General features: G+C 36.9%; 3 protein-coding genes across 3 annotated transcripts; 2 read left to right on the plus strand and 1 right to left on the minus strand.

Annotated features, from left to right (window-relative positions):
* The first annotated feature begins 1296 nt into the window (after positions 1-1296).
* Positions 1297-12643, plus strand: LOC122310083 (protein FAR1-RELATED SEQUENCE 5-like). Its single transcript, XM_043123970.1, has 8 exons — positions 1297-1522; positions 8451-8545; positions 9629-9694; positions 9781-9909; positions 9990-11126; positions 11259-12311; positions 12420-12497; positions 12617-12643. Exons 1-8 carry the CDS (start codon positions 1297-1299, stop codon positions 12641-12643), a joined length of 2811 nt encoding a protein of 936 aa, XP_042979904.1.
* Positions 12644-13891: 1248 nt separating this feature from the next.
* On the minus strand, positions 13892-15130 carry LOC122308924. The gene is made up of 2 exons (XM_043122204.1): positions 14373-15130; positions 13892-14281 (listed from the first exon to the last, which is right to left on the minus strand). Exons 1-2 carry the CDS (start codon positions 14574-14576, stop codon positions 13955-13957), a joined length of 531 nt encoding a protein of 176 aa, XP_042978138.1. The 5' UTR covers positions 14577-15130; the 3' UTR covers positions 13892-13954.
* A 2327-nt stretch (positions 15131-17457) lies between these two features.
* On the plus strand, positions 17458-19104 carry LOC122309525 (GEM-like protein 5). Its single transcript, XM_043123035.1, has 3 exons — positions 17458-18029; positions 18132-18406; positions 18653-19104. The coding sequence occupies exons 1-3, from the start codon at positions 17603-17605 to the stop codon at positions 18851-18853; spliced, it is 903 nt and encodes a 300-aa protein (XP_042978969.1). The 5' UTR covers positions 17458-17602; the 3' UTR covers positions 18854-19104.
* Positions 19105-24740: the final 5636 nt, after the last annotated feature.

Consider the following 24740-nt stretch of genomic DNA (forward strand, 5'->3'; position numbering starts at 1 on the left):
TATAAGAAAAATTTTAGAGTGGGCCATGAATGCGGACTAAAAGAATCATCCCTTAGGCCTTAGGTGAATTACTTGTTCAACTTTCCCTTACTAGATCGACACTCGGCTGGAGTAATAATAATGTGCCGTAATTAGATTGAAAGAAGTAGTGGACAAATTACAACTCAGCTGGATCAGATACGAAGGAAACCATTATAGTAATAGACAGGAAAAACTTGTTTCTCAAACTAGATGCAAGACATAACAGTGATCAAATTGTATATCTAATCAGATATTACATCAAATTGCCTACGGGCAGCACTGCTGCAAAGCCCAACAACAACAAAGTGCAGCTAAACTGCATATGTGAACCCAACCAAAAAAGGAAAAGAAAATAAGGAATTAGATCAATATAGAGAGAAATCATGAGGAATTAGAATTACATGAAAGGAACTATCATAAGGAAGAGGAGGAGCTAGAAAGAAATCAGTCTCAAAACCACATAAATTAAAAATGGATTCTTCAAAGCATTTACATGATCAATAAACTATAAGAAAAATAGATATTTGTGGTCAATTTTTTGTAACGAAAAGAACTACTTATGACGAGAACAAACTTATTTTAGCTTGAATAGTCATTTCGTTAGAAATAATTGATTGCAACGAAGATTTTTCTGGTACCAACAAGCTTATTTATTAATACACTCGAACAAATTATTGGTGTGGATTTGATCAGCCTCATCAACTAGCACGAAAAAGTGTGTTTTATTTTTATTTTTAAATGTTCCGAGTCTTATGATAAGTTGTGTGTTTAAGCACTAACTCATACATTAATATCACTTACGCTTAGCATTTTTCGCCTATCTGCTGCTGTTGGATATTATTAAGGTGGGAAACTTTTGCAGATATCATTGAGAGCTAGTCCATAATCTCTGTTCTAATTCATTTATCTTTGAACTCTTGCAGAATTTCCTTCTAAACCTGTCTTATGATTAAAGACTCTATATGTGTAAAGGCTAAAGCTATATATAGAGCCTTAGCACCGAACTAATGTGAAAAGCCATCATGCACTAGTAACATTTCTTTTACAAAAGAATCAGCCCCCCTTGTCATGGAAATAATGTAGGATATATGGCCATTAGGTCTCTCATTGTTTGCAATTGTGTTTTCAAATAAGAAGGTTGTCATTTCAAGGTAAATCACAAGTAGATGGTACAGAGGCATATAACCCTTCTTAATTGTTGAAGCTCTATCTATAATCTACAACAAAAAAGTTTTTAAAAAAAGCAAGGCCCTTGTTGCAAGGGTAACTACTGGTATGGATGGAGAGGATACACATACCAGCCTCTTAGAAAAGAAGGGCAGCCGGAACCATCATAGCTCTAATACGGACGAGAAGGGGGAGGGTGCCCATCATGGAAGTAGCCTTGATATCCCTGTGGCGGCAGTGTCGAAGGATGAGGGTAGGTCGGTGGTGGTGGTTGAAAGCCTGGCTTTGACGGATACGGAGATGGCTGACCTAAATTACAAAGGATCAAATAAATGTAGATTTCGTCCTTAATTCACGTGAAAATACATGACCACTAAATCAACCAGAAAACTATATAGTAACAGTTGTAAAAAATATGAAAGGACCAAGTTAGGAAGAGGAAGAACAATTCTTGATCACTTGCCTAAAGGAAGGTGGGACTCGTGAGAAATATGCTGGTAACTCATTGCTTGCTTTACCTGTAACAGCCCGCTAGAAATTCAATTGTGAAATTTCTATTAACTTTAGGAACCTCGTGAAAACCTCATAAGTTTTCACGAATCCATTAATTGTATAGGTTTTTGTCTAACTATATAGTTAGTGTTATTATTTACTATGGTATCATAAGTGTATTTTTGATTATTGGAGATAGTTAGAAGTGTCAAAATGTATTATGGTTTGTGCCATTAGACTCGGAGGATTATTTAAAGTCTTATGACGCAATAACATTTTTTCATATTTTCGAACAAAACGTCTGTTCAAAACTGTAGATATTATTGGATAAAAAGAAATATCTTGAGGTAATTTTCGTGAATATTATTGGGTAAAAATATTTTGAGTTGATAGATATTATTAGATAAAAATATCTTAAGTTGATTTTTTTTTAGATATTATTGGATAGAATATTATAAGATAATCATTTATAGATTTTTTTTGGGTAGGAGAAAACTACACTCAACTCTCAACTCCAGCCTCATCTCTTCCATATCTCATCCATAAGTATCTCCAGCCACCTCTTCCCACGAAATTATCTTCATTTACACTTTCCATTAAAAGAATATCAAACACTCTCTCTCGGACAGCTTTTAGGAGGTCTTTTGTACACCCATTTCGAAGGTTTTGTAAGTGTTTTATCATAAAGTCTCCTTCATATAAGTTGTTCCTTTTTTAGTCTAGTTTACATGGATATCTTATTTGCCCCATTTGAAGATCATTTGGTCAGTCAAATATTGTGTAAACTATAGAAAGGTCATTCTGGGAGATAAACTGAAAAATATGTTATAGTTTGGAGTTTTTGACCAAGCTAATGGATAGATATTGGTCTGAAATTTTTATGGAGTATTGTTAACATGTATATATGACTATTGGTTGAGGATTTTTGCATGATTAAAGGTTTTGATGAAATATTTTCTTAGATTTAGAAACTTAGAAACTGGAAGAGGAAAAACAGTTTCTGTTTTGAGAAAGTTTAACTCTTTGGTGGTCTAAACCTATTCTAATGACTTTGATAATTTTATTGGAGGATCCTAAATATCTTATATACATGTTATATTATTATTTTGAAGATATTTGATGTTAGTTTCAAAGATATGAAATTTTATGTAAAGAGATATTCAGATAAGCCAAAGTGTGAATATTCTTAGCTAAATTTATGTTTTGGTTAATTTCTAACCATGTGATCTTGAATTAGAAGCTTGTATATGTTTTAGGACATCTTTTTAAACCATGTAATGGTTTGGTTTGAAGATCATATATTTATAAGTCATAGATCAAGAGATTTATCAAAACTAGTTGAGGAAAAAGTTTCTGTTTTTGGACTAAGTGTAAAACCAAAAACTCCAAATGTTATTTTGTGATTTTGGTGACTTTAGTTTGATCATTTAAAGCATGGTTGATGTTAGGATGATATTATGAATATGTTAGAAGTAAGATTTGATTTTTGAAATTCTTGGAGATGTTTTGATTTAAGGTCAAAACTTGTGATTCAAGTGCTTGGATCTTTTTACAAAAAAGTTTGGTGTTGATTATTAGCTTTTTCTAAATGGATGTTTTAAGTATGGTTTTGAACTTAGGATTGGAAGATGTTTGTTGTAAAATTTTGGTTTAAGCATGAGTTTTGAAGTTGGAAGAAATTGCAACAAAAATAAAGGGAAATGACCTATAGATGTTTCGACCATAGTGTGTTCTTCATAGTTGTGTTTTGTTTTAAATTTTTTTGAGTTGATATTTAAGTTTAGGACAAGATTTACATGAGGAATGTAAATTTTGGAAACTTTTGGAGTTAGTATGCAAAATCCTTAAGTTATGGGTAAAACGGTCATTTTCCTACATGTAGAGAGTAAAATGAAAATTTTACTCTTTAAGTTAGTATTTTCCATATTTCAAATTATTAGTGATTTAGTTCTAACTTTTAGAATCACTAATTACAGTTCCTCGTGATCGCACTTGAAGTTTTATAAGAAACGCGGAGATCGAGGTAAGTTAGCTTTTAACTTACTAGCAGTCTACTGTGTATGTGTGCTAAGTAAAAGAACTACAGTGTATGTATGTGTGTTATCATATATGTCATGCCATGCCAAGTTATCACGTAATTGTCTATTATACAGAATTTATTCTGTCATCAATTTTTATCTGTTACATAATATATTCTGTTATGTATTACTATACATTACAAGTACGTCATGCTAAGTATGCCATCTATTACATGTATGTCAAGTCATGTAATATTCACTGTTGCAAATATGTCATGTTAAATATTTTGTCTATTATATGTTATGCCATGTTACGAAATGTTTCTATCTCAAGTTGATCATGTATTTCAAGTTATGTTCAAGTCACGTTATGTTACGTCAGGGCTTCAGTCCTTTTGTACTCCAGTCACGTTTCATCTTGAGTACATTATGTTTGTGTAGAATACATGGGGCCACAACAACTGTGGAGTATGTATTTAACTACAATTGTGATGCGTAGAATACATGGGGCCACAACAACTGTGGAGTATGTATTTACACGTAGAATACATGGGGCCACAACAACTGTGGAGTATGTATTTTTCATGTTAAGTCAAGTTTGTGTAGAATACATGGGGCCACAACAACTGTGGAGTATGTATTTATACATATAATACATGGGGCCACAACAACTGTGGAGTATGTATTTTTCATGTTAAGTCAAGTTTGCGTAGAATACATGGGGCCACAACAACTGTGGAGTATGTATTTACACGTAAAATACATAGGGCCACAACAACTGTGGAGTATGTATTTTTCATGTTAATTCAAGTTTCAAAGCAAGTTCATGCTAAGTCAAGTTTCAGATCAAGTTCATGTCAAGTCAAGTTCAGTTCATGTTTCAATTTAAGTTATGTCAATTATGCTATGTTGTACTCCAAGTTATGCTTTAATTACTTATGAATTTGATTATGCATTTATGCTTTTACTGTCATCCATGTATCATTAGCTTGTGTGGAAGTTTTTTGTTAACTTACTGAGATTTGTAATCAAATCTCACTTTGGTAGTCCTAACTACCATTCCCCCCGAATGGTAGATCTTGTTACAGGACCTGAAGGAGAATCAGGAGCTGATCAACTAGACACAGTTGACTAAGTGACGGTGCGACATAAATGTTGATATAGTAATTAACGTAAATTACTACTTGTACGATTGAGTTGCATCTCTACTACTTTTTGGATCATAACCATTTTGGACTAGTGTTGTGATCTTAGTTGTTCAATGGATTTTTATGTATGGAGTATGTTTTAAGCATTTGAGATATTTTCAATTTGGTGCATAGTATTGCTAAAGAAAAAATTTATCCGCTGCGAATATTGCATATTGTTAGATGCATGTTAGGAATATTGCATCTTATATGTCATGAACGGGAGCAGGTAACCTTGTGTTGCATGTCTCGACGCTTCAAATGTCCGTCCGATCCCAAACGGAATTTGGGTGCGTCACATTACCAGTCGGGGAGCTTCAGTGTAATGTATTGATTAGAATGAGAGGAAAGTTTTTGGTGGTATGTGTTGTATATAAGAGAGATATATATGATATGCCCTCGTGGCACTCGGTCGATTTGCTACGTGCATTCATGGGAATCTCATAGGAAGCATCCCCACTTGCTATTGCGGACAGAATGTTAGACCCCCACGTCGAGTTACCTTTAGAGATGTCGCACATGCCCTAGTCATAGTGGAGACAAACACCTTGGCTAGCCCACAAGTATGCCTTGGCTCGTAGGATGACACACATGGGGCGCCCAACATGCATGCATGCCTTGGCCTGTGAGTTGGCACGTACGAGGTGCCCAGCATGCAAGCTAGCGAGGCTAGTGAGAGCCCACCTGCACACGCAGCACAGCCAAGACTGCACACTCATGCCCGTAGCCATGGGCGCAACACTGGACCGGGCGCAGCATTGCAAGCAGCAGTGCGCTACTCGTGCTTGTTAGTCTCAGTGCGCAGGCCCATGCACATCTTGATGGGCCACGTGGCCCTTATGTGCACCCATGCGCCACAAGGCCTTGCGTGACACTTCTAGCCCATCTAGAGCGCGCGCGTGCACACTTGTCCAACCCTGCCACAGTCCAGCGAGGTTAGTGGCATGCCGTGAGGCATGCCATCCAGCGTACGGCTCCAGCTCGTGCCTTGCAGAGCAGGTTAGTAGCATGCCCATCAGGCAAGCCATTCAATACATGGTTCCACCTATGCCCTGCGGACTCGGCACCTAGGCCACTAGCCTGGGCCATGCCGTGCACCATCATGGCTAACCATCAACAAGCCACGCCGCACCACGTGATCATGGACCAGCCTAAAGACCACCATGCACCAACTTAGCCCACCATGAGCCATGCATGCCACAGCTAGTCTTAGTCCATGACCACTATCATGTTATTTATTTTATTTATTTAATTTGATTTATTTATTTATTTTCAAGGGACCTATTGGAAGTTTCCAATTTGTATTACTTATAAATAGGACATCTTTCATTTGCTTGAGAATCTTTTAGCAAACTCCTAGAAGGAAGACTATTGTTTGAGAGATCACAAACCGGTACCATTGCACTTGGACTTTTTGGATGAAATTCATGAATCCCAAAGAGAGAATCACACTTTGCAATTCTTTGAATAAGTGTGATTCATTTATATTGTTATTTGCAACTTGATGCAATTTGTGAATTCAAGTTGAATTTATCAATATATGGGGTCTATTCAATTCTTGTACAATTCGTGAATCAAGTATGTGATTACTATTGTTTATGCTTTTGTTCATTCAAGTTCATAAGTATTTGCTTTTATTCTTGAGTGTTCTTCATAATTTTTGCTCTTTCAAGCCATCCAATCTATAAAAATCAACTAACACATGTGTTAGTCAACTTTCCATAAATTGTTTCCTTCATCTTTGTTGCCCTAGCCTAACCTCCTTTCCATTTGAATTTGAATTCAAATTTAGGCAAGGAAATTAAATTGTCCTAGCTTTACTCCTCTTGCCTAATTAAGGTTCCTATAATTTAGGAACCCTAATTGACTCAAATCTTACTTCTATAGCCAGTCATACACCTCACCCTTGTCTTCTAAGATTTTAGGAAACTTTCCTAAAATCTCTCACTAGCCATACTTAACCAACCCTAGCCACCCCACTCCTAAACACTAAGCCTAAACCCTAGCCGTCCGTCACTCATCTTCCAAATTCTAAACCCTATCTTCCAAGTAGAGCCAACCCTAGCCCACTCTAGTGCCATGCGCCCATCATCCATTGTACCTCATACAAGTCCTTACCCTTTTCCACCACTCCCTACACCCATTTTAGCCTAAATACCTAATCTCACCATATCCAAGTAGTCATCTTGACCACCATTGCTCGAGAATCAAGCAAGAGAGGAATAAGGATTCGGTCATCACAAGACTACCATTGGCGTGGAGAACATAGTGTTTAGGGACTTGACCGACGTCCCTAACACAGAAGTCCAAGTATGTGTAATTCATCAACCTCATCTCTAGTTGCAGTACAAAGCGGGGGTTAGGGGGAAATCAATTAATATGAGGCCTAATCCCACCTCTATAAATGGGAAAGGGCTTGAAGTGAAATGATAGTGAGCAATATTATCAGCCGCTGGCTGCATGCCAGGAGTAGTGTTTTGGATTCGCATAAAGTCTAGAACCCAACAATTGCTAAATGGCTTTGTCCTTAACACCCTACGTATGTGTAATCTCGTCCTCGTCTCACAAATGCATGCCATGCGGTGCGACTGAAAGAAAAGATAACGTTTTTGAGTTTTGCTTTTAACAAATAAAGTCGCATATTAATTTACATATTAATACTAATTTTTTTATATTTAAAATTTAAATTAGTATTATTTTTACTAAAATTTATTTTTTAATCCAACACATTAAATTAATATACATAATAATATATACTTATACTTGTAATTAAATTTTTTCCGTTTCTTTCATCTAAAGCCTACTCCTTAATTCCGGTTTCAATAGGGCAGTGATCACGATTGACATAATGTATATGCATATAGCCATAAAAGAAAAAAGGAATAGAGAAATACTAGAGTTCCGAATTTGCTAGCTATTTTTTTAATTGAATATTTTTTCTTACTTAGTGATTAAATAAATTATTTTAAGTGAATGTGTGAATTTATTTAAAAATATAAAAAAAATAATGAAAAAAAAAATGTGAATTCGAGAACTTTTTTCGATACCTTTTTGGGTGCTGTGGCATCACTCTAAGCAATAAACTGTAGATTAATAGTAGTACGGAAGAATATAATTATAAGTATAATTATGTATTAATCTGTACATTAATGTGATGTGATTGGTCAAAAAATAAATTTTATTAAAAATAATGTTAATTTAAACTTTAAGTATGAATAAATCAATATTAATATACAGATTAGTGCGCGATTGTATTTGTATGTTGTAAAACTCTAAGAGTACAGGCGGTTGCAAACTTTGATAAGTTGAACATGAACGCCTGGACAGCGAAAGGACCCGACCTTCACAAAACCCCGACCGACCACTTGTTGCACATGGTCAATTACCACTCGGCCTCCAATCCAATCCATTTTTTTACCAGAAGTGCTACGTACAGTCGCCGTGTACAGTCGCCGCGGAGTCGGCTGACGTGGCAATTAAAAAAAAAAAAAGGGTGAGTACAGAGCCGAAACAGGGTTACCATTTTCGGAATGAAATCTGTTTTCCCGCTTCTTGCGTTGCACAGGTGTGGTCTTCAGCTCCATTTCTCAAGGTCGTCTTCAAGCTCCTCTTTTGAAGATCCTCTTCCAAGCTCGTCTTCATCAGAGCAATAGCGTCCAGGTGCAGAAGTATTAGAAACCAGCAGCTCGGTTATTTTCATCGTGGGTCTTCTCCCTCGTGTGGCTCATAGTCGTCGTGTGGGTTATCTTCAAGAGGCCGGAGCCACTACCATCGAGCAAGTCGTCACTGAACTGTAAAATAGCTCAACAACTATACAATGGTAAAGAACGTATTTTGCGTTGCTCATGTTTATTGATTTCTTGGTTGTGATTTTGTTAGGAACAATATTGACCAAATCTGTTGGTTTGGAACAAAATTGCTTTCGGGTAGAGTTAATTGCTCAGAAATATAAAGATTTTGTGCTTGGCTCAAAAACGGAAACTCATTATTAGTTATAGTGATGGTATTAGGCTGAAAGTGACCAACAACTGAGGATGTTTAGGAAGATTTAAACTTTACCAGAACTTTGTGGCTCTGGTGATTTTAATAACATGTCCCCCAGCAGATTTTATTGAAGTCACACCACGAAATAAGATTCAATTAAAAGAAATCAATGGTCCAGATAATTTCTTTGAGAGATGTTTCCGTGTGCATGGATATTTGAAGTGGGCTTCCACTATGGAATTCTCAGAGCACACATTCCTTTGCTGTAAGCCTGCTAGGAAAAATTTATAGAAGTGTAAGGAGTACTACTAATCAAGTAGTGCTCTTTGTAGCTAACAAAATAGTTTTACCAGGTAAAGTTCTTTGATTGGACAATTAATTGCATTCAATTCTATCCATTTCAATCATAATCAATAGCTTGTGATGTCACAATGGTATGTGTATAAAAAACAGAATATTATATAGAGAAGGATATGATATTATAAGCAACATGTAAACCCTTCCCGGCCAAAAGTTTTGAAGACCTAGAATTAGAGTCCTAATACAATTTTTATAACGTGGAAATATTTGGCAATATATCGATGCTGCATTCATTTCACAATTTATAAGCATGTTTGAGGCAAAAGATCAAATAATAGATGATGTTTATAACATTTGTTAAACGTGTAGACAATCCCATGGACATTTGCATGTGCATGAATCCATGGTCATTGATATTATTCCCAAAGATTTACCTTGGATATTGAACAATTACTACAGGGCATTGGAAACGTGGAAGAACACCCATCTCTGCTACCAGCATCTACCTCAAATCTCCCAACCTCAGTATGTTATTGTAAAATTTATAAAACTTATTGTAATGGGTCTGCTCAATGTTTATCATCCTAATTATCATTATTATACAAATTTAGGACATCCCTCAAACTGGTACAATGAACTTGCCAAATTACATGCACGGTTATTATGGACCACAGTGTTCATGGACACCAACCTTTTTTCCATATGCAGATGGCAACGAATATACAAGCAACATTGAGCAGGTGGGTTAACTTAGTTCTTGTCTTTTAATGTATAAGTTTGGTTTTTGTGGAGTTTAATTTGGTGTAATTTTTTTATGTAGAATGCTGGTTACCCATTTCAATATGGGATGAGACCGCCGACTCCCATTGGCTCTACAAGCTCTGCAACGAGTGCAAGAGTTGGTGAAGAAACAACACAAAATCGTAAGGAAACTGAAACTCCAAGTCCTTCCTCTAGAATTGATGAAGGAAGTAAAGAGGATATACCAAATTGCCGGGAAACCAATGATGGCACGACTGGGTCACCACAGTCAGTGGAACCGGATGGTGGTGATATAATAGAGGAGCCAAAGTCGGGGATGAAATTCAAATCATTTGAAGATTTACAAAGCTATTATAAGGATTATGCTAAGAAATGTGGGTTTGGCGTGATGACACAAAGGAGTGAGAGGGGAGAGGATCAAAGTATCAGATATGTCACCCTAGGATGTGCCCGCGGAGGGAAAGCTCGAAATAGGAGTTTAAATGTCGCCAACCCACGTCCGACCGGAAAGACGGAGCGTAAGGCAAAGATCAATGCATTAAAAGTCGAGGGGAAGATGCGGTTAACAACAGTCCATAATACACATAATCATGGCCTTAGTCCAAAGAAATCCCTCTTCTTTCGATGTAATAGAGAAGTGAGTGAGACCATAAAAAAAGTTCTTGACACAAACGACTTGGCTGGCATCCGGATAAATAAGAGTTTTGGATCTCTTGTCGTAGGTGCAGGTGGGTTCGAGAACCTTCCATTTTTGGAAAAGGATTGTCGCAATTACATCGACAAAGCACGGCATCTACGACTTGGTGCTGGTGGTGCTGGAGCACTCCAAGATTATTTTTTGAGGATGCAGTACAAGAATAATGGTTTCTTTGCATTGATGGACTTAGATGATGATGGGAGGCTAAGGAACGTATTTTGGGCAGATCCACGTAGTAGGGCAGCGTACACGTATTTTGGTGATGTGGTCACATTTGACACCACGTACCTCACAAACAGATATGGGATGCCTTTTGCACCATTTGTTGGTGTAAACCACCACGAACAGTCCATTCTTTTGGGAGCAGGGTTGATTTCAAGTGAGGATACAGAGACCTTTACATGGTTATTCCAAACTTGGTTGAAATGTATGGATGGTATAGCTCCGAAAGCTATCATCACAGATCAAGACAGAGCAATGAAGAATGCAATTGCTCTTGTATTTTCGAAAACACAGCATAGATTTTGCCTATAGCATATATTGAAAAAAGTCCCTGAGAAGCTTGGCTCACATGGTGCCTATAAAAATGGGTTGAAAAATGAGTTGATGAAATGTGTATATGATACTCAGAGTATCGAAGAGTTCGAGAAATGTTGGGAGGGGTTAATTAACACATACAGTTTGCAAGAAAATGCCTGGTTGCAAAGTTTATACGCTGAGCGTGGGCATTGGATACCTGTATTTTTGAAAGAGTTTTTTTGGGCTGGAATGAGTACAACCCAGCGGAGCGAGAGTATGAATGCCTTTTTTGATGGGTATGTTCATGCAAAAACAAACTTGAAGGAGTTTGTTGATCAGTTTGACAACGCGCTGAGAAAGAAAATTGAGAATGAAACAAGCGCTGACTTTCACTCATTTAGTGCCACAATTCCCTGCATTTCTAGATCTCCCATTGAGAAGAAATTTCAAGAGTTGTACACGAACGCTAAATTTAAGGAAGTTCAGCAGCAAGTTATGGGTGTTATTGATATGGATCCAGCTCTATATAAAAGGGATGGATCCATAAAAACCTATCTTGTAGAGGATGAAATTCATGTTGAGGAGTTCGCTAAACCGGTCACTTTTTCTGTGGAGTTTAATGAGGAAAGCTGTGATGCAAAGTGCTCATGTGGGTTATTTCAGATGAGGGGGATACTGTGTCGGCATATTCTGGCAATATTCAAATCTAACCAAGTAAAATCAGTGCCAAGTAAATACATTTTAGATCGATGGAGGAAGGATATTAGAAGACAATACACATTGATCCGTAGCAGCTATGATGTAGAGGATCAGAGACCAGATACGAACAGATATTCAGGTCTATTGAATGTATGTTATAAGATGATAACTCTTGCAGCGGGTTCCATTGAGCACACCACGGATGCATATCAAAAGTTACATGCAATGATTGAATTATATCTTCAGAACCAACAACCCCCATCTATAACTGTGACGGGTTCAAATGTTGCCTTACATTCAGTTGAGACGACTACAAATGGTAATGAAAAACGGGTTCTAATTCCACTTGTTGTAAGAGGGAAAGGCGGACCTCCGTCTCTGAGGAAAGCATCGACATTGGAGAAGCGAGTGTTGAAAGTTAAAGCGAAGAAACAGAAAGCACCTAGCAAGGGGAAAAGTAAACAGGTTAATACAATTTCTTTGGAGTGTATTCTTGTTACTTCTAGATATAGTACTACAAAGTTATTACTATATAACTTAATGTGTTATTGCTTGTGTTACTTGTCTTCTTAGCTTTCAAGAGAAGACACACGCAGAAATTTATTTGGCACATCAGAGACCCCCATCTCCACTGACAGACATGTTAGCCAGGTATATGCTTCTAGATTGTCAAAAATAGTTGTGGTTGAACTATTTTTATATTACATCAATTTTTTTCGTAGAAGGAAAGCATTGACAATGATGGATCTTGAATGTTAACATTTTAACAGGATCAGGTTGTGGCAGACAGCACATAAGCTTTTGACATTACTAGAACCCAGCCCTATGTTACATGGAATGAGAGTCAAGAAACTGTAAACATTTTGCAAAGTGCTATTTTTATGATTAGTTATTAGGTTAATACAATTTCATACTAATTATTTGCAGCTTATTCATGAAACAGATCAATTTTGGGTTGGATGGATCACAACCGGAGTATGTGGATGAGACAACCGAATCCAACAATGAATTTCAGCAATTTTTAGATGTTGCATGAATTGATGTAATGGCTGGAATTTCTGTGAAAATGATTGAATTCTGGAGTATTGATTGTAATTGGACAGCTTCTAGGCTGTTTTGAATGTATTCCCTGTAAATGGACAGCTTCTAAGCTCATTAAGTTGGTCTCTAGAGTAACTTAATGAGTTGGCAGGTTTAGGGTACCTATTAATTGATTAATCAGAATTTCATGAACTATTCCAGCTTTATTTATAGCATATTGTTAATGTGACATTACTAGATTGTTGTGGATTGACATTTAGATCAACATACAAAACTTGAGGTTGAAGATAATGGTTGTACATGGCCCCACACGGTATGTCCATGTGCAGCGTATACATGCTAGTGGTATTGATTGATAATGGTTGTGAGAGGGCAAGTCAACACCATCATATTACAATCGGGTTTAAGTTCTCTAATATATTGGTGTAAGAGTTGGTTGTTGGTTGAGTTGGCATGTGCTCTAGAATTGAGCAATAAGGAATACTGTAAGGGAAATGAGCATGCGCATAAGTCATGAGTCATGAGTTATGAGTCAAGTGATATGTGGATGTTGGATTGATCCAACAGCCTTAACGGCACTTTCTGTGCAAGTTTGGTACTCGGGTTTAAACTGGTTCCTGATTGCAAGTTTCACATTACAAGACTAAGGGCTCAGCCCTTAGTGTTAGCTGTGTAACATATCCAGAAACCAACATGGATCTAATACAATATGGAATATAGATGGAGTAGTTCACATTTGAAATACAACACTGGAGTATTGAGTAGTAATGCACCATCACTAAGCTCTATTTCAAATAACAACACTTCTCAATCAGATTACAATCCAAGTTCAAGTTACAACCACTCACAGAATACACCAAAATGGTTTGACAACACTTCTGAAAGTTTGCTTCCCAGTTTAGAGTAACATCCACCATCAGAAACCACAAAATAAAATTACATCAAGTTGTTGGGAAACATGACTTCCCAGTTCTAACCTTTACATCGACCATCACAAACCACAAAATAACTTGGCAGATCAGAGTAAATTAAACTACATATTTACAATAACTTAAGAGAAATCAATTCTAAGCTTGGTTAGACAGCAAAATGTAACATGATACAACAATGGCAACAGCCCAATACAGATGGAGTAGTGTGCGTGAACGCCTATTTTCAGCTTCTTGCTTTAGAAGCACCAAGTCCTTCTTCTGAACCTCCTCAAGTATATTGGATAACATTTTCTCAATCGCATCAGCTCTCTTCCGGAACTTAATCTCCCTCTGTTGAAAATCGTCGAGTATCCTTTTCAGCTCTTCATCCTTCCTTAATAGTTCAATTTTAATTTGGTGAACTTCTTGCTCTATGTCCAAAGTACCATCCACCCACTTAAAGAACTTGCAAAATGGTAAGCCCTGCTCATACAATCCAAAAGATGCAAACTGAGTTAGATATACTTATAATCAGTTCTAACCTTTAGGAAATATATGCAAAGAAACGTTTTACCTCATTGTTGTACTTTGGACAGCCAAAGAAGGGACATCCTGGATTTCTGGGAGTATTTGAGTATCTCAGTGTCGCCTCAACCTCACAGAAGCATAAAGGTTGGCTCACAGTACATTTACCAAAGGATGTGGAAGAAGTTGAGGGTGATGACATTCTAACATTGAAACAATCGGGTTGATTACAAACAGACAATATCATGCACATAATAACTGATTCATAACATTCAAACACATTGACAGCTCTATATACTTCCTAACCAGAACAAGTAAAATCATGAAACAGAGGTCACATTCCTAAACAGAACAAGTAAAATCATGAAACAGAGGTCACATTTAGTGGAAATCACATGGTTGGCTCACATTTAATTAGGATGAAGTCTACATAAAGACACTGTAAACAGAACAATCGGGTTGATTACAAACAGACAATATCATGCACATAATAACTTATTCATAACATTCAAACACATTGATAGCTCTATATACTTCCTAAACAGAACAAGTAAAATCATGAAACAGAGGTCACATTCCTAAACAGAACAAGTAAAATCATGAAACAGAGGTCACATTTAGTGGAAATCACATGGTTGGCTCACATTTAATTAGGATGAAGCATACATAAAGACACTGTAAACAGAACAATCGGGTTGATTACAAACAGACAATATCATGCACATAATAACTGATTCATAACATTCAAACACATTGACAGCTCTATATACTTCCTAAACAGAACAAGTAAAATCATGAAACAGAGGTCACATTTAGTGGAAATCACATGGTTGGCTCACATTTAATTAGGATGAAGCATACATAAAGACACTGTAAACAGAACAATCGGGTTGATTACAAACAGACAATATCATGCACATAATAACTGATTCATAACATTCAAACACATTGACAGTTCTATATACTTCCTAAACAGAACAAGTAAAATCATGAAACAGAGGTCACATTCCTAAACAGAACAAGTAAAATCATGAAACAGAGGTCACATTTAGTGGAAATCACATGGTTGGCTCACATTTAATTAGGATGAAGTCTACATAAAGACACTGTAAACAGAACACTCGGGTTGATTACAAACATATAATATCATGCACATAATAACTGATTCATAACATTCAAACACATTGATAGCTAAATACTTCCTAAACAGAACAATCCAACCATTCTGGAAATTGATCTAGGAATTAACAACTCAAGCAAAATAGGAAATAAAACTCAACTTCGGTTGGTCACTTTCAACTGCATTCATTCCCGAGCCAAAGTCATAATTAATAACCTGCAGACGAAACCATGGAAGAATCAGATTTTTAAACAGAAATAAATAACATAAATACAATGCATAAAAATCATTTATTGAACCACAAGAGCCAGGGGGAGTTACCAACCTTGAGTGGGTTCTCTCGATAATTGCCCAGTGCCCAAACCCCAACTCCAAAAATTGGGTTTCTTGGGTTAGGGTTTCGGGAGGTAGGGTTTCTAGGGTTAGGGTTAGGGTTCGGGTTCGGGTTCGGGTTTCGGCAGTTAGATTTAGGGTTAGGGTTAGGGTTCAGGTTTGGGTTTCGGCAGTTAGATTTAGGGTTCGGGTTAGGGTTAGGGTTCGGGTTTGGGTTTGGGCAGTTAGATTTAGGGTTCGGGTTAGGGTTAGGGTTAGGGTTAGGGTTTCAGGAGTTAGGGTTAGGGTTAGGGTTTCAGGAGTTAGGGTTAGGGTTAGGGTTTCAGGAGTTAGGGTTTCGGGAGTTAGGGTTAGGGTTAGGGTTTTAGGAGTTAGGGTTTCGGCAGTTAGGGTTAGGGTTAGGGTTTCAGCAGTTGGGTTTCAGGAGTTAGGGTTTCGGCAGTTAGGGTTAGGGTTAGGGTTTCAGCAGTTAGGGTTTCGGGAGTAAATGTGGATTAGGGCTTCGGGAGTTAGGGTTAGGGGTTCTGCAGATTTTGAGAAAGAAACAAATCTAAAGAGATCTGACAATAGAAAACCAATCTTAACGAACCCAGACTGCAAAGGGAAACCATAATGCAAAATCTGCAAAAAAAAAATGGTGAAATAGAAAGAGAAAACCGAGCCTTGCAAAAGACCAAACCCAGACTGCAAAGAGAAACCGAGGGGAAAAACCTCCAGACTGCAAAGAGAAATCTTTCTCTAAAACTGGAAAAACCTTTTCTTCTATAAAGAGATTAAAGCACCCATGGTTAAATCCAGCCTTCGACAAGATAAAGAATGAAATCTATAAAGAGATTAAAGCACCCATGGTTAAATCCAGCCTTCGACAAGATAAAGAATGAAATCTATAAAGAGATTCAAGCACCCATGGTTAAATCCAGCCTTCGACAAGATAAACAATGAAATCTATAAAGAGATTCAAGCAACCAGACAATAAATCCAGCCTTCGAAAAGACACTGTAACTATAACATCAACATACTTGCTCAAATCGATCTGCGAAAGCGAAGATCTCAGACAAATGAGAAAAAAAAACAAAGCCACACAGCACAAGAGGAAGACAAGCTCATTGTTCGTCAGGTTCGCAAGGCTAGGGTTAGGGTTGATGGCGAATGGGAGATGAAAGGGGCGAATGAGGCGAGAACGGGAGACGAAAGGGGTGAATGGGAGAATGGGAGATGAAAGGGACTTCTGGAGTAGGACAGCAATTATGGGAGACAAAAGGGCTGAAGGAGTGGAATGGCAGGGTTCGACAATACGCACCGTTTCATTAACTTTGGCTGCCACGTCGGACGCGACTACGCGGCGCTTACCCGCTGCGCTTGCCAAAAGCATTTTCCTTTTTTTACAGTCCAAACATTAAATAAAAAATTTGAAAAACTTAGAGATTCTATGTGCAATATTATTAATTGCTGAAAAAAAAATGAGAATGACTTCTATGGTTAAATCTACCAGCAAGAGGAGAAGACAAGTAATGGTGACACGGCCAGATCATACGGTACTTGGGTTCCATCAGAGGCAATTGGAAGGAAGTAGGAAGTAGGAACCACGTCATTATTTGAAACTGGAAGGTTCGGGATTTTCCTCGGATAAGAACTGGCCAATAAGCCGAAAGGATAGACTGAATTGCCTACTCTTTTTACCCATACGCCCCCCACTTCTCCAAAACTAAGGATGTCATCTACAAAATCACCAGACAGCCACTTTTTGAATATATACTTCATTGCAGAGTGAGTAGAGCCTAAACCAAAACTAAGAACCCATCAAAAGAACCTGAATTCAGTCGACTATGAGGGGCACAAGCCGCACAACTGAAAAGGCAGAGCGCAATCAATCATCTTCAACATTATTTCCCCAAACCGAAGAACCCGTACTGTCTCATCCCACTTCTTCCTCCACCATCACAGATGAACCACAGCATCATCAACCTATTCCATCCACAACAACATCTTCGTCTTCATATCCACCCTCGGATGAGGATACCAAGAAATGGGGCACCCACATCATGGGAACACCAGCAGCACCCACCGTACACGCTGACAACCAGAAGGCTGCCTTGTGGACCGCTGCCGACCACCAACAAATCTACCACCAACCCTATGTCGTGTACTCCCCTGTGGAAAAGCAAAGCCACAATCCTTTGGAGCCCGTGATTAACATGTTCAATAACTGGACCAGGAAAGCCGAGACTGCAGCCTGCAACATATGGCACCATCGTAAGTCAAAATTTCATAAAAACCAAGTTTGACCTGAAGATGTGAAACATGTTTGTATACGTTCTATTTTTCATGTGTTTGTGACGATATATAAAATTGCAGTTAAAACTGGTCATTCCGTGTCGGAAGCTGCATGGGGAAAAGCAACCCTGACAGCCAAAGCAATAACAGAAGGTGGATTCGAGTCACTCTTTAAGCAGACTTTCGAAACTCTTCCGAATGAGCAGCTGAAGAAGACATTTGCTTGTTACCTTTCCACATCCACCGGCCCAGTTGCTGGAACCCTGTATCTCTCAACAGTTCGCGTGGCTTTCTGCAGTGACCGCCCCTTGACTTTCATTGCTCCGTCGGGACAAGAGGCTTGGAGCTACTACAAGGTAATATGCTGAAATCTACACTCGTTGATGACATTAAAGTATGATCTTTGTTCTTTAACACTAATCTCCATATATATAATATTGAAGGAAATAGAAAGATATATGAAAGGAAATTTGAATAAGAGTTTTGGCATTAGTTGTAGTTTTACCGAAATTTCAATCTTGCAAATGATCAAGAACTGGCAATTGGACCATTTCACTCCTTGTTATCCCGATACAATATTCAATGTCCATTGTCACGAACAGGTCACGATACCTCTGGAAAATATAAGCACAGTCAACCCTGTGATCATGACAGAAAATCCACCAGAGAAGTACATCCAAATTGTTACAGTTGATGGTCATGAATTCTGGTTCATGGGTTTCGTTAATTTCGAGAAAGCATTAAATCACCTCTTAGACAGTGTATCAGTGGTCCGAGCGGCACGAGCAGTACTTGTTGGGTAGCAGATGATCATGGTCTCGCATTCACTGTTGGATCCCCTATCCTCTTTAAAAATTGTGATGTTCTCTGTTCGTAGTTTTTCCAGGTATAATCTGTGTTTGTTAATGTTGGTTTCTGTAAGATTGTAAAGTGGGCAACAATTCGTCGGTCTTGGTTTCCTTGTATCATATGTATATTCATTTAGTTTTTGCCTTTTGTTGTTTGTTCCAAACGCATAAAAAGTGTAGTCAATCAATGTTTTGTTGATTTCGCACACCTGGTGATTTGCTTTGGGCATCCGTATGGTATAGAGGGGCCTTTCTCCTTGGGACAGGGGGTCTTGACTCCTGAGGTGGCAGCTAGATATGGGCTCAAAGACATTTCTGGAGGCCCAAGAATTGTAAGACAAAATTGTACCAATTTGCGATTTCCCAATTAAAAGCCAACCTACCGGGTGGAATTTAGCTTTTTAACTGCGCAAGCCTCGTTGTTTGTTAACTCTGAAAATTAGTAATCTATATCCTCATTTTTTTAAAAACAAAATGTGTTTGTGTTATAAACTATCTTGAATTATATGATCACATTTATCTAGTCGTCAAATGCATACTGCATAGTGCTAGCATAGTACCAGCATAGTGAGTTGGTCGACATATGCATAGTGCATAGTGCTAGCATAGTACTAGCATAGTGAGTTGGCCAACATATGCATAGTGCATAGTGCTAGCATAGTGCAGCATAATAAAATAGCATAGTTCCCTTTGTACGCCTATATATATCGTTGAATTCTTTAAAAAATTCATAAGTTTCATAACCTTTCTGAGTTCTATCTCTTTCTCTCTCCTTTTAAAAGTTTTATAATACGTTATGGCTCTCTCTTTTCTATGATTTCATAACACGTTATCAGCACGAAAGTTCTGACGATTTTGAAGCTAGTAGTCCTCAACTTCAAGTAAGTTTTTCAATATATTGTTATATTCCTGATTTATATATGTAAAAAATGTCAAATCTTACAAAATTGGAATTCGTTACTCTTGACATTTCTAGAAAAAATTATTTATCTTGGATCCTTGATACTGAGATCCATCTGGATGCGATGAACCTGGGAGATACAATTAAAGAAGGAAATCAAAGGTCCCTGCAGGACCGTGCTAAGGCAATGATTTTCTTTCGGCACCATCTTCATGAAGAATTAAAAACTGAGTATCTAACGGTGAAAGATCCACTTATTTTGTGGAATGATTTAAGGGAGAGATATGAACACCAGAAAACTGTAATCCTCCCAAAAGTTCGTCATAATTGGATGCACCTGAGGTTGCAAAACTTCAAGAGTGTTAGTGAGTATAACTCTGCACTCTTTAAAATTAGCTCGCTATTGAAATTATGTGGTGAAAAAGTCACTGATGATGACTTGTTAGAGAAGACATATACTACTTTTCATGCCTTGAATGTGCTCCTGCAGCAGCAGTATCGAGAGCGAAAGTTCAAAAAATATTCTGAACTTATATCTTATCTTCTATTAGCTGAGCAAAATAATGAGCTTTTGTTAAGAAATCACCAGTCACATCCTACTGGTTTTATATCATTCCCAAAAGCGAATGGTGCATCTTTTCAAAGAAAACGAGAGCGTGGACGTGGTAGGAAAAACTATGGAAGTGGAGGTCCTAGAAGTGACCACACTAAAAGGGACAATAATAGATATACACCGTACTACCAGAAGTGGTTCAACTCAGAGAAGGACAAAGGTCCCCAAAACAAATTTTTAAAGAAAGATGAAAATGGATGTCATAGATGTGGTATGACTGGACATTGGGCTCATATCTGTCGTACAGATAAACACTTGGTTGACTTATATCAATCTTCTATAAAAGAAAAAACAAAGAAATTTGAAACAAATTTTACTGAACCATCATATGCTTTAGATTCTATAGATGGAGAAGGTATTACAAGTCTTGATGTTTCTGATTTATTTGAGGATTCTAGTGGTAGAGTTGATCATGAAAGTGTTCTTTTTTAATTAATATATTTCTTTTATCTTATTATAAAATATTTTTATATTCTGCAATATTTTGTAGTAATGAAAGTTTTATTTATTCTTTTATACTTGTTATAAATTATTGATAATATGATTTATCTGAGAATGGAAATGGAGCATCCCTGAAGGATCGCCCTAAATCAATAATTTTATTGAGTATCTCATATGAGTGATACTTGTACCAAAAACTCATTATAATTTATGCACCTGAAGTTGCATAATTGAAATTGTGGAAAGAATATATATTTGAATGAACGTCTCGAATGTGCTCCTGAAGTAGCAATATCGAGTATGCTCCTGAAGTAGTAATATGAAATGCAACACAATATATTCTAAATCTGTATCAGTGACTGAGCAAAATAATGAGCTTTTGATAAGAATCATTATTCATGTCTTACTAGATCTACATCATTCCCTGAATTGAATGATAATGAATTTATATCATTCTATTCCCTGAAGTGAAAAGAATGATGCGTTTCATTCAAAGAAACTAAGAGATTGGACTTGATAATGAATATCTTTTTGGGCCCGAAGCTCGTATTGGAAAAGTTGTAAGCTTTCTCTTTGAGATGATATTATACAAATTATTGAATCAAATATTATGATGCATTAAAATGTGATATGATTCAAAATATTTGTATCTTTTCATGGTTATCTTGATCATCCAAAATCAATTACGATAAGTCGAATGATTTTCATATGGACGTCCATAATAGAACCAGAAGATTCTTCTACTATAAAGTTTTACCACCAGAAATGAAAAGAAAAATTTGCTTGAAGCAAATAAGATGAAATTATTCGACGTTATCTTGATTATCATATGTGAACCAGAAGTTCAGATGATAATTAAATTTTGGATACAATAAGATAAAAATGTCTCCTACTCTAGCTGCTAAAATCCCAGCGAGGATTGAAGTCCCTGTAGGACAATTAAGAAATTCAGCAGTCTAAAGACATGTATAAAGGCATGTGAGACTTATCGATACAAAAGATAGAGTATCTCAAAAGAGAAAGGCACAAATAATTTGGTGCTCCTGAAGAGGCCATACCCACAAAACAAGTAATAAAGTCCATCCAAATTCTCTGTATAAAATTCTCCTATATAAACTCTTGAAGAGTACCTCCCGAAGAAGTTTTTCATGAAAATGTCTTCCCTTGAAGAGGGACAGGTACCTGAAAATAACGAGATCTCGTTACATTTCATGAATAATGGAGAAATTATGGATAGAAATAAAATTGTTGTCGATAATGTATTTCCATATGAGATGGCAATTGACATTACCAGAAGTAATGATGAAAGTGAATCAAGAATCGTCGAAGAATACGACGTAAAATATTGGCCAAATTTGAAAGAAACAATTCCTGCAGAATTGATTCACTAGTAAAATATGATACATCGGGACTTATAGTCCAAATACCTAAAGAGGTGATGCTTGTTGAATGTCAGTGGGTATTTATGGAAAGGAAATAAAAATGTGATATATAAATCACGAGTCAGTTTCTCAATTCCTGCAGAATTGATATCACTAAGTAAAATGTGATAAATATGGACTTGAAGTCCAAACACCTAAAGAGATGATTTTTGTTAAATATCAGTGGATATTTATATATATGATATAAAAAGCCTGAAACTTTTAATATGAAAATGTGATATAGAAATCACAAGTTAGCTTCTCGAAGAAACAATATTGATATGATTTTAAAGTGGTTGAAATCATATTGAGATTTTTATTAGCTTGAAAGTTACCGAGAGTTTGGATATGCATGATTAACTGCATATTTATATGGATCATTGGATCATGATATATATATGAAAATCCCTGAAGGATAGAAAATGTTTGAAACTTCTAATATGAATACATCTGGAAATATGTATTCTATCAAGTTTCAAAGATCCTTATATGATCTAAAGCAATCCAAACGCAAATGAAAACAAGCTATTATTGCAGTTTATATATATGATTTAAATGTCATTGAGGTTCCAGAAGAGCTCATAAAAACTGTACATATTTGAAATATAAATCTGAAACCCTTGCGGCTTCAAGGGGAAGATGGATGATGTTATTAGTCATGAAATACCATCTTTTAATATAATTAGTATTTCAGATTCATATTATGGGTTTGATATGAAGTGTGCATTATTAAAGAAGAAATAAAAGGGAGCACACAGAACATCTACCAAAAGATAGAAACACAAATATGAATATTTGTGAAATATTATTTTATTATCTTGAAACAAGAATTACAAAAATTTGAGACACTTTGCCTCATTCTTCAAACGCTCTTGTTCTTCAAAAATCTGCATAGCATCCCTATCTAAAGGGGTGGGCAATCGAAAAGAAGATTTAAGTAAGGATTTTAAATTCCTATTCTTTTTCTTTATTGATTCTATCTTCATGTTGGACTCCAGAAGAAGTCGCTGAAGTATAGCAATATTCTCGTGGAGATTGTCAACTCCACAAGTTCTGGATTGCAGTCGATGAGAAAATGCGACAATGGATGATGAGTATCGGGTATTGAGACTCACAAGCTCATAGATAGCTTCATTATTTGACCTACGAGTCAGATCATTATATTGCATGATAGCACCTGTGGTAGAAGCAGGAGCAACTGATGAACGAGGTGCAGAATACCTCATATATTGACCCTGAGAAGATTGCTGAGCCATTGCAGAGAGAGATTGCAGGATAAGAATGCAGAAAGAGATTGTAGAATAAAAATGCAGTATGATTACAGAAAAGTGAAGAAGATGAGATGCGAATGAAGATGAACTGAATATCTCTTTTATAAAGAAAATTATGATACAGCATCTCTCGTGAAGCAAGAGAAAAGAGATGGAATATAACTTCATAGCTCTGCGACGCCTTATAGCACGCCTGACAGCTGAGGTGCCTGACAGCACTCTTGACACCTACAGAGGAGTTGAAAATCTGCGGTGCTTGTCTGATCTTAAAAGGCTGGCCACCATTTTTATTAAAAAATGAGGTTAGCGGTTTAATGTTGATGAATTCTCCACTAACTGTGTTATTTACAAGAACTCCAAAAGAGTACAACTCCAGAAGAGTAGTGATGAGCAGAAAGATCCAGTTGTGATTATTTTATCAACATGGATCAAGTCCACAGTTAGTTGGATGTACAGATGCGAGTTATCTTTCAGATACACACAAGAAGATCATTGCAATTCATGAGAAGAAAGTTGAAATTGATATCAAGAAGGTACGGTCAAGTAAAAATCTGGCAGATTTATTCACTAAAGCATTACCAACTGCAACATTTAAGAAGATTATGCAAAACATTGGAATGCGAAGGTTTGAAGACCTGTTATCATGCACTACCAACTGCAACATTTAAGAAGATTATGCAGAACATTGGAATGCGGAGGTTTGAAGACCTGTTATCATGCACTTTTCAGGGGAAGTAATGTCTTGAAGACTTGTGCTGATTGTACTCTTTTTTCTTCGCTAAGGTTTTATCCCACTGGGTTTTCCTTTGCAAGGTTTTAATGAAGCAATCCTAAAGCACTCGGCGATACACATGAATACTGTACTCTTTTTCCTTCGCCATTGGTTTTTTCCCACAGGGTTTTTCCTTGGCAAAGTTTTAACGAGGCATATTCTTTAAATATGGTCATCCAAAGGGGAAGTGTTATAAACTATCTTGAATTGTATGACCACATTTATCTAGTCGTCAAATGCATAGTGCATAGTTCTAGCATAGTACTAGCATAGTGAGTTGGTCGACATATGCATAGTGCATAGTGCTAGCATAGTGAGTTGGCCGACATATGCATAGTGCATAGTGCTAGCATAGTACAACATAATAAGATAGCATAGTTCCCTTTGTACGCCTATATATATCGTTAAATTTTTTAAGAAATT

Source organism: Carya illinoinensis, chromosome 5 (genome assembly GCF_018687715.1).
Source record: "Carya illinoinensis cultivar Pawnee chromosome 5, C.illinoinensisPawnee_v1, whole genome shotgun sequence".
Classification (NCBI taxonomy): Eukaryota; Viridiplantae; Streptophyta; class Magnoliopsida; order Fagales; family Juglandaceae; genus Carya; species Carya illinoinensis.